At 55.7% G+C, this 12,225-nt stretch overlaps 3 protein-coding genes and 1 pseudogene across 8 annotated transcripts in view; 1 reads left to right on the forward strand and 3 right to left on the reverse strand.

The window, feature by feature from the left end:
• STK24 (serine/threonine kinase 24) overlaps window positions 1-12,225 on the forward strand; it is a 112,785-nt gene that overhangs the window by 68,427 nt on the left and 32,133 nt on the right. The gene's annotated exons all lie outside the window — the stretch shown is intronic.
• On the reverse strand, window positions 2,320-3,268 carry LOC146545662 (uncharacterized; annotated as a pseudogene).
• LOC146545663 (uncharacterized) lies at window positions 5,633-6,657 on the reverse strand. The gene has a single exon (XM_085216875.1). It carries the CDS (start codon window positions 6,578-6,580, stop codon window positions 5,633-5,635), a length of 948 nt encoding a protein of 315 aa, XP_085073001.1. The 5' UTR covers window positions 6,581-6,657.
• LOC146545664 (uncharacterized) lies at window positions 8,947-9,894 on the reverse strand. Its single transcript, XM_085215594.1, has one exon. The coding sequence runs from the start codon at window positions 9,892-9,894 to the stop codon at window positions 8,947-8,949; it is 948 nt and encodes a 315-aa protein (XP_085071720.1).

The raw sequence follows: 12,225 nt of genomic DNA on the forward strand, positions 1-12,225 counted from the left end.
CAACGCGCTCCCCAGCACTGGCGCTGCAGCAGCAGGTGTCACGCTGGAAGAGGACGAGAGGCGTTAGTCACACACCGGCCTGGGACGGGTCCCTCAGGGTGTCCCCCCCGCCGCCAGTCCCCGTGCCGCCTACCTATGCTTCTGCACGCGCCTCTCTAGGATGTCCCGTCTGCCTGCTCAAGCAGGGTCGGGGTAAAGAACAGATGGCTCTGAGACGGCCACTGGGAGCTGCGCGAACAGCACCCAGAGCGGGTTCCGGCCCCAAAGCTCGCCCTTTCCGCCCTCCAGTCCTCGCACCCACGCTCGGTGGGAGGCCGGGCCCGAACTGGTGGGCTAAGCCGCTGAACCCGCAAAAAAGCCCGCGTGCACTATGGGGTCACAGGGGTTTCCCTGGAGATGTCTCAAAGCATGGTTTGGCCAAGCGGTGGGCCCCCCCCTTCACTTGGGAAAATCAGGGGCCATTTCACAGCGCTGCCACCCGCAGTCCACAAAAGGGGCATCACGGGGAGCCGTCCTCCCCGGCAGCACGTGCTCCGGCCCAGGCACAATTTTCCGGGGTTTTCCCCGGGCCCCTGCCCGCCCCCTCCCCACATCTCCAATGTGCTTGGTTTGGGTTTTTCATCCCTGTCACGGGGGCCGTACCCACGTCGTCCCATGAGCCCCACCGGGTCCCCCGGGCCATGGCACGCAGCCCAAAGCATGTAAAACAAAAGGACTTTTTCAAAAAAATTTTGTGTTTCTCCGGGATATTTGGACTTGATGATCTAAAAGGTCTTTTCCAACGTTAATGATTCCATGAAAAAACAAAAAAAAGAATTGAGTCCCCCCGGTGTTCACAGTCCACCGCAGATAACTTTATTTTGGGATCGGTAAATTTTGTTTTCCGGCGCATCCATTTCATTTGTCAAAAAAATTATTAATCCCGTTGATTTATCCAGTGGTTTTTTTCGATGTCTGAGGCAACCCGTGGGTCACTGGCCCTGTTCTTTGAAAATGGTTTCTTTTGTTCTTCCGAGAAAACTTGTAGGGTTTTACATGCCATCGCCCCTTGGGGTTCCCTTGGTATTTGTATCGTTAGGAAATCCGACAGGTTTTGGTTGTTGGTTTTTTCATTTTTTTATTTTCTGGCGAAAACTTTTAACCTAAACAACCAACTTTGCGTTTGATAAAACAAGAGAGCAACCTTTAAAAGCTCGGGTTGTGATGTGAGGGGGAATTAGAGGGAAGAACATGAGCAGAAAAGTATATTGCCCGAGGGGGGTTTTAGTGAAGGATGAAGTAAATGAGAAGACTGCGTTTGCCTGAAAGGGACCCTTGGAATGTTGGTGGAATTCTTGTTTCCATGGTGGGGCTGGAGAACTTTGTGTTCCCCGGGAACGCGGGGAAACCAATAGTACGTACGGCTGTTTTTTAAAGCGAGCTTGTTCTTAAACCTTTGTCCTCGAAATGGGGTGAATAGCCAGTGAAAAATTTTTCCCCGGTTTTTTCCCCTGTAAAAACTTTTAAAAAGCCTGTGAAAGAGAAAGTATCTGGGTCCCAATTTAACAGCACTTGTGCAGACAAGGAGTCATAGAGCCATCGAATGACAAAGTAAAAGAATCAGAGAAGGGCCTGGGTTGAAAAGAAGCGCAAAAATATTGTAGTTTCCATCCCCTGCTATATGCAGGGTTCCCAACAATTAGACCAGGCTCCCCCGAGCCACACCCGGCCTGGCCTTGGATCCCTCCGGGGAGGGGGCACCCACAACGTGGATCTGAAGTGGTAGAATTGAATTGTCCACCCACAGTGGGAAAAATTTGGTTATAATCCCTTGCGCTGGGAACCCCAGCGGGGGGCCCAGCGCCCCAGCTGTGGCCTCCTCGGAGCTGAGCAGTGGCCCAGGATAACCGCCCTCCCCCTCCCGGTAGAAAACGACCTCACGCAGCCCAAAACAGCATTCACGAAGGCACCCCGGGCTCCTTGGGGTTTAAGCCTGGTGTCCAGCGGGATTCCCAGGTCGGCCCCAGCTGGCTAAACCCCGCTGTAGCTGGGCTGTGAGTTCCTCCCCAGGTGCAAAAATTTCCCCTTCCCCTTTCGGAAGCGCGGGGGGTTCCTGCTGGGAATGCAGCATTTCCAGAAGTGGCATGGCTGAAGGAAAAGGGGGGGGGGGTTTTAAGGGGGGGGAAGCAAAACCCACCACGAACACATTTTTTTTTTGTTGTTTCCAGTCTTTTTTTTTAATTTCCACAAAGGAATTGGACAATGTTGACAGGGGGCCTTTGGGGCCCGGGTGGGCCCCGGGGGGTGCCGGGCCCCAGCCGCATCAGCTCCCCAACCCTTCTATTCCGGCCGGCGGGGTGGCCTCTTCTTTGGTGACGCTGAGGCCTGTGATTCGCTGGCCTTTCTTTTTGGGGCTCCCGGGGTCCCCTAAAGGGGGCTGGTGCCAGAAGGGCCTGCCACAGTCCCTTTTGGCTCCTCGTGAGGCGCTCCCTGCTCCGTGGTGACATTTGCAGGGTTGTAATGTGGGCGGCCGGGATGCCCATCGAACTCCTTCTGTTGTCCTGCCCAGCTTTGCGTCCCTGTTAGAGCTGGCAGGGCTGCTGGAGGGTCCCGGGCCAGGGAAAGGGGCCTCCTCTGGTGCGGCAGCTCTGGGCTTTGATGTAGCGGCCTCTTGTCCCCCAGCAGCAGCGGGGGCACGGAGGCCCAGAAAGCGGTGGGCCGCCCCGGCGCACCTCCCCACAGCAAAAGGTTTTTTTTGCCGGAAAAGGGTCACCGTGTGGCCGGGGAGGCCCGGCCCCAGCTTTTCTATCAAGATCCCCCCGGCCAAGCCCCCGGGGAGCAAACCCCAGATGACACTGTGTAGCAGTGTGTTTGCTTGTGGCTCCCCTGTCCCCAGAATGCGGCCCAGCTTTTGGCCCCCCCAAAAGGGCAGGGGCCGCAGCGGGGCCGGGTGCTCCCTGAAGAGGGAACCCCAGGTGGCAGGTGAGAGGCCGCCCACAGGCCGCGGGGGCCCTGCGGGCCAGGCTGCTGCCTGGCGGACCCCAGGGCTCCCGGTAAAAAGGGATCCCCCCGCAGGGGCCCTGACCACCAGCCCCTGATAGTTGTCGTCCGCTTGCACCGGGGGAATGATGGATTTCACATCCCTTTTGAAAACCGGGCACCGGGGCCTGGTGCTCGTCCCCCGCTGGATGCAGGGAAAGCAGAACTGGTGGCAGCACGGCATGGCTTATCCCGCGCGGTCCCAGTTGGCCGGGCACACGGGGCAGGGGGTGTCTAACTCTGCCTCCATGCTTCCACCAGTTGCGGTGGGCCAGGGGGAGCGGGAGATGGCAACGCGCTCCCCAGCACTGGCGCTGCAGCCCCAGGTGGCACGCTGGAAGAGGTCGAGAGGCGTAGTCACACACCGGCCTGGGACGGGTCACTCAGGGTGTCCCCCCCGCCGCCAGTCCCCGTGACGCCTACCTTTGCTTCTGCACGCGCCTCTCCAGGATGGCCGGTCTGCCTGCCGAAGGAAGGTCGGGGTAAAGCCCAGATGGCTCTGAGACGGCCACTGGGAGCTGCGCGGACAGCACCCAGAGCACGTTCCAGCACCAAAGCTCGCCCTTTTCGCACTCCAGTCCTCGCACACACGCTCGGTCGGGGGCCCCGCACGACCTGGTGGGCTGAGCCGCTGCACCCGGAATAAAGCCAGAGTGCCCTTTGGAGTCACAGGGTGTTGCCTGGAGATGTCTCCCCGCATGGTTTGGCGAAGCTGTTGGGGCTCACCTTCACTTGGGGACATCACTGGCCATTTCCCAGCCATGCCACCCGCTGTCAAAAGACGGGTCCTCACAAAGACCCGTCCTCACCGGGAGCACGCGCTCCAGCCCAGGCACAAGTTTCTGGGCTTTTCCCAGTGCCCCTGCCCGCTCCCTCCCCCACATCACCAATGTGCTTGATTGGTGTTTCATACCTGTCACCAGAGCCGTAGCCACGTCGTCCCATGAGCCCCATCAGGTCACCCTGGCCATGGCACGCAGCCCCGCGCATGTACAGCAAGAGGACTTATTCAATAAAAGTTTGTTGTGCTCTCTGATAGTTGGACTGGATGATCTAAGAGGTCTTTTCCAACCTTAATGATTCCATGCTTTAACACATCAGAGAATTGAGTGCCCACGGTGTTCACCGTCCAGCGCAGATAACTTTATTTTGTGATCCGTAATTTCTGTCTTCGGTCGCATCCATTTCATTTGTCAAAAGAGTTATTAATCCCGTTGATTTTTCCAGTGGTTATCTTTGTTGTCTGAGGCAATCCTTGTGTCACTGGCCCTGTTCTCTCACAAAATGGTTTCTTTTGTTCCTCTGAGTAAACTTGTAGTGTTTTACATGCCATCCGACATTCAGGGTCCTTAGGTATTGGTATCGTTAGGTATTACGACAAGTAGTGGTTGTTGGTTGTTTCATTTTTTTATTTTCGGGCAAAATCTGATGACCTAAACAAGCAACATTGCTTTTGATAAAACAAGAGAGCAACATGTAAAAGCTCGTGTTGTGACGTGAGGTGGAATTAGATGGAAGAACTTGAGCAGAAGAGTATTTTGCCCGAGGAGGATTTTAGTAAAGGATGAAGTAAATTAAAAGACTGCGTATGCCTGTAAGGGAGCTTTGGAATGAGGGTTAAATTCTTGATTCCATGGTGAGGCTGGAGAACTTTGTGTTCACCAGTTTTGCGGGAAAACCATTAGTACGTACTAGTTTTTTTAAGAACGAGCATGTTATTAAAAAGTTGTCTTTGGAATTTGGTGTGAATAGGCAGTGGGAGACTTTTCCCTGGTTTTGTCTTCTGTAAAGACGTTTCAAAAGCCTTTAAAAGAGAAAGAATCTGGGTCCCTACTTAACAGCAGTTGTGCAGACATGGAGTCATAGAGTCATCGTATGCTAAAATCTTAGAATCAGAGAATGGCCTGGGTTGAAAAGAAGCGCAGAGATACTGTAGTTTCCACCCCCTGCTATAAGCAATGTTGCCAACCAGTAAACCAGGCGGCCGAGAGCCACATCCAACCTGGTTTGGGATGCCTCCAGGGAGGGGGAACCAACAGCCTGGATCTGAAGTGGTAGAATTGAATTGTCCCCTCACAGGGGGAAGAACTTGGTTATTATCCCTTGCGCTGGGGAGCCCAGTTCTGGGCCGGGCGCTCCAACTAAAGCCTCCTCAGAGCTGAGTAGAGGCGCAGGATAACCTCCCTTCACCTGCCGGTAGCACCCGGCCTCACGCAGTCCCGGACAGCATTCACGAAGGCAGCCTGGGCTCCTTGCTGGTTCAGCCTGGTGTCATGCAGGACTCCCAGGTCTGCTCCAGCTGGCAAACCCCAGCTGTAGCTGGCTTGAGGATGTTCCTCCCCAGGTGCAGAAATTTGCCCTTCCCCTTTCTGAAGCGCGTGGGGTTCCTGCTAGGAATGCAGCAGTGCCAGCAGTGGCATGGCTGTAGGAAAAAGGGGAGAGGGCTTCAAGGATGGGGAAGCAACAACCACCACGAACACATTTTTTTGTTGTTGTTTTCAGTCTTTGTATTTTATTTCCACAAAGGAATTGGACACTGATGACATGGGTCCATTGGGGCCAGGGTGTGTCCCAGGTGGTGCCTGGCCCCAGCCTCATCAGCTCCACCACTCTTCTATTCCGGCCGGCGGGGTGGCCTCTTCTTTGGTGACGCTGAGGCCTGTGAGTCGCTGGCCTTCCTCTTTGGGGCTCGCCGGGTCCCCTCAGGTGGGCTGGTGCCAGAAGGCCCTGCCACAGTCTCTTCTGGCTCCTCGTGAGGCGCTGCCTGCTCCGTGGTGACAGTTGCAGGGTTGGAATGTGGGCGGCTGGGATGCCCATCGAACTCTTCTGTTGTCCTGCCCAGCATTTCGTCCCTGTTAGAGCTGGCAGGGCTGCTGGAGGGTGCTGGGCCAGGGACAGGTGCCTCCTCTGGTGCGGCAGCTCTGGGCTGTGATGTAGCGGCCTCCTGTGCCCCAGCAGTAGGGGGGACACGGAGGCCCAGCAAGCGATGAGCCGCCCTGGCGCACCTCTGCACGGCGAAGGCGATGAACTGCCGCACAAAGGTCACCGTGTGGCCGTGCAGGTCGGGATCCAGCATTTCTATCAAGATCCCCTCCGCCAAGCCTACGAGGAGCAGGGCCCAGATGACACTGTGTAGCAGTGTGTTTGCTTGTGGCTCCTCGGTGCCCAGGATGCGGCGCAGCTTCTGGCGCAGCCAGGAGCGCAGGGGCCGCAGCAGGGCCGGGTGCTCCCTGAAGAGGGAAGCCCAGGTGGCAGGTGAGAGGCCGCCCACAGGACGCGTGGGCACTGCGGGCCAGGCTGCTGCCTGGCGGACTGCAGGGCTCCGAGTGGCAATGGATGCCTCTGCAGGTGGTCTGACCACCAGCTCCTGATAGTTGTCGTCCGCTTGCACCGTGTGAATGATGGACTTCACATCCCGTTTGCAAAGCGGGCACTGTGGCCTGGTGCTCGTCCACCGCTGGATGCAGGGAAAGCAGAACTGGTGGCAGCACGGCATGGCGTATGCCGCGCTGTCCCAGTTGTCCAGGCACACGGGGCAGCGGGTGTCTAACTCTGCCTCCATGCTTCCACCAGTTGCGGTGGGCCAGGGGGAGCGGGAGATGGCAACGCGCTCCCCAGCACTGGCGCTGCAGCAGCAGGTGTCACGCTGGAAGAGGACGAGAGGCGTTAGTCACACACCGGCCTGGGACGGGTCCCTCAGGGTGTCCCCCCCGCCGCCAGTCCCCGTGCCGCCTACCTATGCTTCTGCACGCGCCTCTCTAGGATGTCCCGTCTGCCTGCTCAAGCAGGGTCGGGGTAAAGAACAGATGGCTCTGAGACGGCCACTGGGAGCTGCGCGAACAGCACCCAGAGCACGTTCCAGCACCAAAGCTCGCCCTTTCCGCACTCCAGTCCTCGCACACACGCTCGGTCGGAGGCCAGGCACGAACTGGTGGGCTGAGCCGCTGCACCCGCAATAAAGCCAGCGTGCACTATGGAGTCACAGTGTGTTGCCTGGAGATGTCTCAAAGCATGGCTTGGCCAAGCTGTTGGGCGTCACCTTCACTTGGGGACATCACTGGCCATGTCACAGCGATGCCACCCGCAGTCCACAGACGGGTCATCACGATGAGCCGTCCTCACCTGCAGCACGTGCTCCAGCCCAGGCACAAGTTTCTGGGCTTTTCCCAGTGCCCCTGCCCACTCCCTTCCCCACATCTCCAATGTGCTTGGCATTGGTGTTTCATACCTGTCACCAGAGCCGTAGCCACGTCGTCCCATGAGCCCCATCAGGTCACCCTGGCCATGGCACGCAGCCCCACGCATGTACAGCAAGAGGACTTATTCAATAAAAGTTTGTGTTTCTCTCTGATAGTTGGACTTGATGATCTTAGAGGTCTTTTCCAACGTTAATGATTCCATGATTTAACACATCAGAGAATTGAGTGCCCACGGTGTTCACAGTCCAGCGCAGATAACTTTATTTTGTGATCAGTAATTTCTATTTTGGTCGCATCCATTTCATTTGTCAAAAGAGTTATTAATCCTGTTGATTTATCCAGTGGTTATCTTTGATGTCTGAGGCAATCCGTGTGTCACTGGCCCTGTTCTCTCACAGAATGGTTTCTTTTGTTCTTCTGAGTCAACTTGTAGTGTTTTACATGCCATCTGACATTCAGGTTCCTTAGGTATTGGTATCGTTAGGTAATACGACAGGTAGTGGTTGTTGGTTGTTTCATTTTTTTATTTTCTGGCGAAATCTGATGACCTAAACAAGCAACATTGCCTTTGATAAAACAAGAGAGCAACCTGTAAAAGCTCGTGTTGTGATGTGAGGTGGAATTAGATGGAAGAACATGAGCAGAAGAGTATATTGTCCGAGGAGGATTTTAGTGAAGGATGAAGTGAATGAGAAGACTGCGTATGCCTGTAAGGGAGCGTTGGAATGATGGTGGAATTCTTGATTCCATGGTGAGGCTGGAGAACTTTGTGTTCACCAGATATGCAGGAAAACCAATAGTACGTACTGCTGATTTTAAGAACGAGCATGTTCTTAAACCGTTGTCCTCGGAATGTGGTGTGAATAGGCAGTGAGAGACTTTTCCCTGGTTTTGTCTTCTGTAAAGACGTTTCAAAAGCCTGTGAAAGAGAAAGTATCTGGGTCCCTACTTAACAGCAGTTGTGCAGACATGGAGTCATAGAGTCATCGAATGACAGAATCATAGAATCAGAGAATGGCCTGGGTTGAAAAGAAGCGCAGAGATAATGTAGTTTCCACCCCCTGCTATATGCAGGGTTGCCAACCAGTAGACCAGGCTGCCCAGAGCCACATCCAGCCTGGCCTTGGATGCCTCCAGGGATGGGGCACCCACAGCCTGGATCTGAAGTGGTAGAATTGAATTGTCCACTCACAGTGGGAAGAACTTGGTTATTATCCCTTGCGCTGGGGAGCCCAGCTCTGGGCCCAGCGCTCCAGCTGTGGCCTCCTCAGAGCTGAGCAGAGGCGCAGGATAACCGCCCTTCACCTGCCGGTAGCACCCGGCCTCACGCAGCCCAGGACAGCATTCACGAAGGCAGCCTGGGCTCCTTGCTGGTTCAGCCTGGTGTCCAGCAGGACTCCCAGGTCTGCTCCAGCTGGCTACCCCCAGCTGTAGCTGGGTTGAGGATGTTCCTCCCCAGGTGCAGAAATTTGCCCTTCCCCTTTCTGAAGCGCGTGGGGTTCCTGCTAGGAATGCAGCAGTGCCAGCAGTGGCATGGCTGTAGGAAAAAGGGGAGAGGGCTTCAAGGATGGGGAAGCAACAACCACCACGAACACATTTTTTTGTTGTTGTTTTCAGTCTTTGTATTTTATTTCCACAAAGGAATTGGACACTGATGACATGGGTCCATTGGGGCCAGGGTGTGTCCCAGGTGGTGCCTGGCCCCAGCCTCATCAGCTCCACCACTCTTCTATTCCGGCCGGCGGGGTGGCCTCTTCTTTGGTGACGCTGAGGCCTGTGAGTCGCTGGCCTTCCTCTTTGGGGCTCGCCGGGTCCCCTCAGGTGGGCTGGTGCCAGAAGGCCCTGCCACAGTCTCTTCTGGCTCCTCGTGAGGCGCTGCCTGCTCCGTGGTGACAGTTGCAGGGTTGGAATGTGGGCGGCTGGGATGCCCATCGAACTCTTCTGTTGTCCTGCCCAGCATTTCGTCCCTGTTAGAGCTGGCAGGGCTGCTGGAGGGTGCTGGGCCAGGGACAGGTGCCTCCTCTGGTGCGGCAGCTCTGGGCTGTGATGTAGCGGCCTCCTGTGCCCCAGCAGTAGGGGGGACACGGAGGCCCAGCAAGCGATGAACCGCCCTGGCGCACCTCTGCACGGCGAAGGCGATGAACTGCCGCACAAAGGTCACCGTGTGGCCGTGCAGGTCGGGATCCAGCATTTCTATCAAGATCCCCTCCGCCAAGCCTACGAGGAGCAGGGCCCAGATGACACTGTGTAGCAGTGTGTTTGCTTGTGGCTCCTCGGTGCCCAGGATGCGGCGCAGCTTCTGGCGCAGCCAGGAGCGCAGGGGCCGCAGCAGGGCCGGGTGCTCCCTGAAGAGGGAAGCCCAGGTGGCAGGTGAGAGGCCGCCCACAGGACGCGTGGGCACTGCGGGCCAGGCTGCTGCCTGGCGGACTGCAGGGCTCCGAGTGGCAATGGATGCCTCTGCAGGTGGTCTGACCACCAGCTCCTGATAGTTGTCGTCCGCTTGCACCGTGTGAATGATGGACTTCACATCCCGTTTGCAAAGCGGGCACTGTGGCCTGGTGCTCGTCCACCGCTGGATGCAGGGAAAGCAGAACTGGTGGCAGCACGGCATGGCGTATGCCGCGCTGTCCCAGTTGTCCAGGCACACGGGGCAGCGGGTGTCTAACTCTGCCTCCATGCTTCCACCAGTTGCGGTGGGCCAGGGGGAGCGGGAGATGGCAACGCGCTCCCCAGCACTGGCGCTGCAGCAGCAGGTGTCACGCTGGAAGAGGACGAGAGGCGTTAGTCACACACCGGCCTGGGACGGGTCCCTCAGGGTGTCCCCCCCGCCGCCAGTCCCCGTGCCGCCTACCTATGCTTCTGCACGCGCCTCTCTAGGATGTCCCGTCTGCCTGCTCAAGCAGGGTCGGGGTAAAGAACAGATGGCTCTGAGACGGCCACTGGGAGCTGCGCGAACAGCACCCAGAGCACGTTCCAGCACCAAAGCTCGCCCTTTCCGCACTCCAGTCCTCGCACACACGCTCGGTCGGAGGCCAGGCACGAACTGGTGGGCTGAGCCGCTGCACCCGCAATAAAGCCAGCGTGCACTATGGAGTCACAGTGTGTTGCCTGGAGATGTCTCAAAGCATGGCTTGGCCAAGCTGTTGGGCGTCACCTTCACTTGGGGACATCACTGGCCATGTCACAGCGATGCCACCCGCAGTCCACAGACGGGTCATCACGATGAGCCGTCCTCACCTGCAGCACGTGCTCCAGCCCAGGCACAAGTTTCTGGGCTTTTCCCAGTGCCCCTGCCCACTCCCTTCCCCACATCTCCAATGTGCTTGGCATTGGTGTTTCATACCTGTCACCAGAGCCGTAGCCACGTCGTCCCATGAGCCCCATCAGGTCACCCTGGCCATGGCACGCAGCCCCACGCATGTACAGCAAGAGGACTTATTCAATAAAAGTTTGTGTTTCTCTCTGATAGTTGGACTTGATGATCTTAGAGGTCTTTTCCAACGTTAATGATTCCATGATTTAACACATCAGAGAATTGAGTGCCCACGGTGTTCACAGTCCAGCGCAGATAACTTTATTTTGTGATCAGTAATTTCTATTTTGGTCGCATCCATTTCATTTGTCAAAAGAGTTATTAATCCCGTTGATTTATCCAGTGGTTATCTTTGATGTCTGAGGCAATCCGTGTGTCACTGGCCCTGTTCTCTCACAGAATGGTTTCTTTTGTTCTTCTGAGTCAACTTGTAGTGTTTTACATGCCATCTGACATTCAGGTTCCTTAGGTATTGGTATCGTTAGGTAATACGACAGGTAGTGGTTGTTGGTTGTTTCATTTTTTTATTTTCTGGCGAAATCTGATGACCTAAACAAGCAACATTGCCTTTGATAAAACAAGAGAGCAACCTGTAAAAGCTCGTGTTGTGATGTGAGGTGGAATTAGATGGAAGAACATGAGCAGAAGAGTATATTGTCCGAGGAGGATTTTAGTGAAGGATGAAGTGAATGAGAAGACTGCGTATGCCTGTAAGGGAGCGTTGGAATGATGGTGGAATTCTTGATTCCATGGTGAGGCTGGAGAACTTTGTGTTCACCAGATATGCAGGAAAACCAATAGTACGTACTGCTGATTTTAAGAACGAGCATGTTCTTAAACCGTTGTCCTCGGAATGTGGTGTGAATAGGCAGTGAGAGACTTTTCCCTGGTTTTGTCTTCTGTAAAGACGTTTCAAAAGCCTGTGAAAGAGAAAGTATCTGGGTCCCTACTTAACAGCAGTTGTGCAGACATGGAGTCATAGAGTCATCGAATGACAGAATCATAGAATCAGAGAATGGCCTGGGTTGAAAAGAAGCGCAGAGATAATGTAGTTTCCACCCCCTGCTATATGCAGGGTTGCCAACCAGTAGACCAGGCTGCCCAGAGCCACATCCAGCCTGGCCTTGGATGCCTCCAGGGATGGGGCACCCACAGCCTGGATCTGAAGTGGTAGAATTGAATTGTCCACTCACAGTGGGAAGAACTTGGTTATTATCCCTTGCGCTGGGGAGCCCAGCTCTGGGCCCAGCGCTCCAGCTGTGGCCTCCTCAGAGCTGAGCAGAGGCGCAGGATAACCGCCCTTCACCTGCCGGTAGCACCCGGCCTCACGCAGCCCAGGACAGCATTCACGAAGGCAGCCTGGGCTCCTTGCTGGTTCAGCCTGGTGTCCAGCAGGACTCCCAGGTCTGCTCCAGCTGGCTACCCCCAGCTGTAGCTGGGTTGAGGATGTTCCTCCCCAGGTGCAGAAATTTGCCCTTCCCCTTTCTGAAGCGCGTGGGGTTCCTGCTAGGAATGCAGCAGTGCCAGCAGTGGCATGGCTGTAGGAAAAAGGGGAGAGGGCTTCAAGGATGGGGAAGCAACAACCACCACGAACACATTTTTTTGTTGTTGTTTTCAGTCTTTGTATTTTATTTCCACAAAGGAATTGGACACTGATGACATGGGTCCATTGGGGCCAGGGTGTGTCCCAGGTGG

This window comes from Meleagris gallopavo, chromosome 1, assembly GCF_905368555.1.
Source record: "Meleagris gallopavo chromosome 1, MGAL_WU_HG_1.1, whole genome shotgun sequence".
NCBI lineage: Eukaryota > Metazoa > Chordata > Aves > Galliformes > Phasianidae > Meleagris > Meleagris gallopavo.

Excerpts from the sequence above, each read along its gene's own strand:
- LOC146545663 (XM_085216875.1), bottom strand. The coding sequence starts at position 6,580 with ATGGAGGCAGAGTTAGACACCCGCTGCCCCGTGTGCCTGGACAACTGG.
- LOC146545664 (XM_085215594.1), bottom strand. The coding sequence starts at position 9,894 with ATGGAGGCAGAGTTAGACACCCGCTGCCCCGTGTGCCTGGACAACTGG.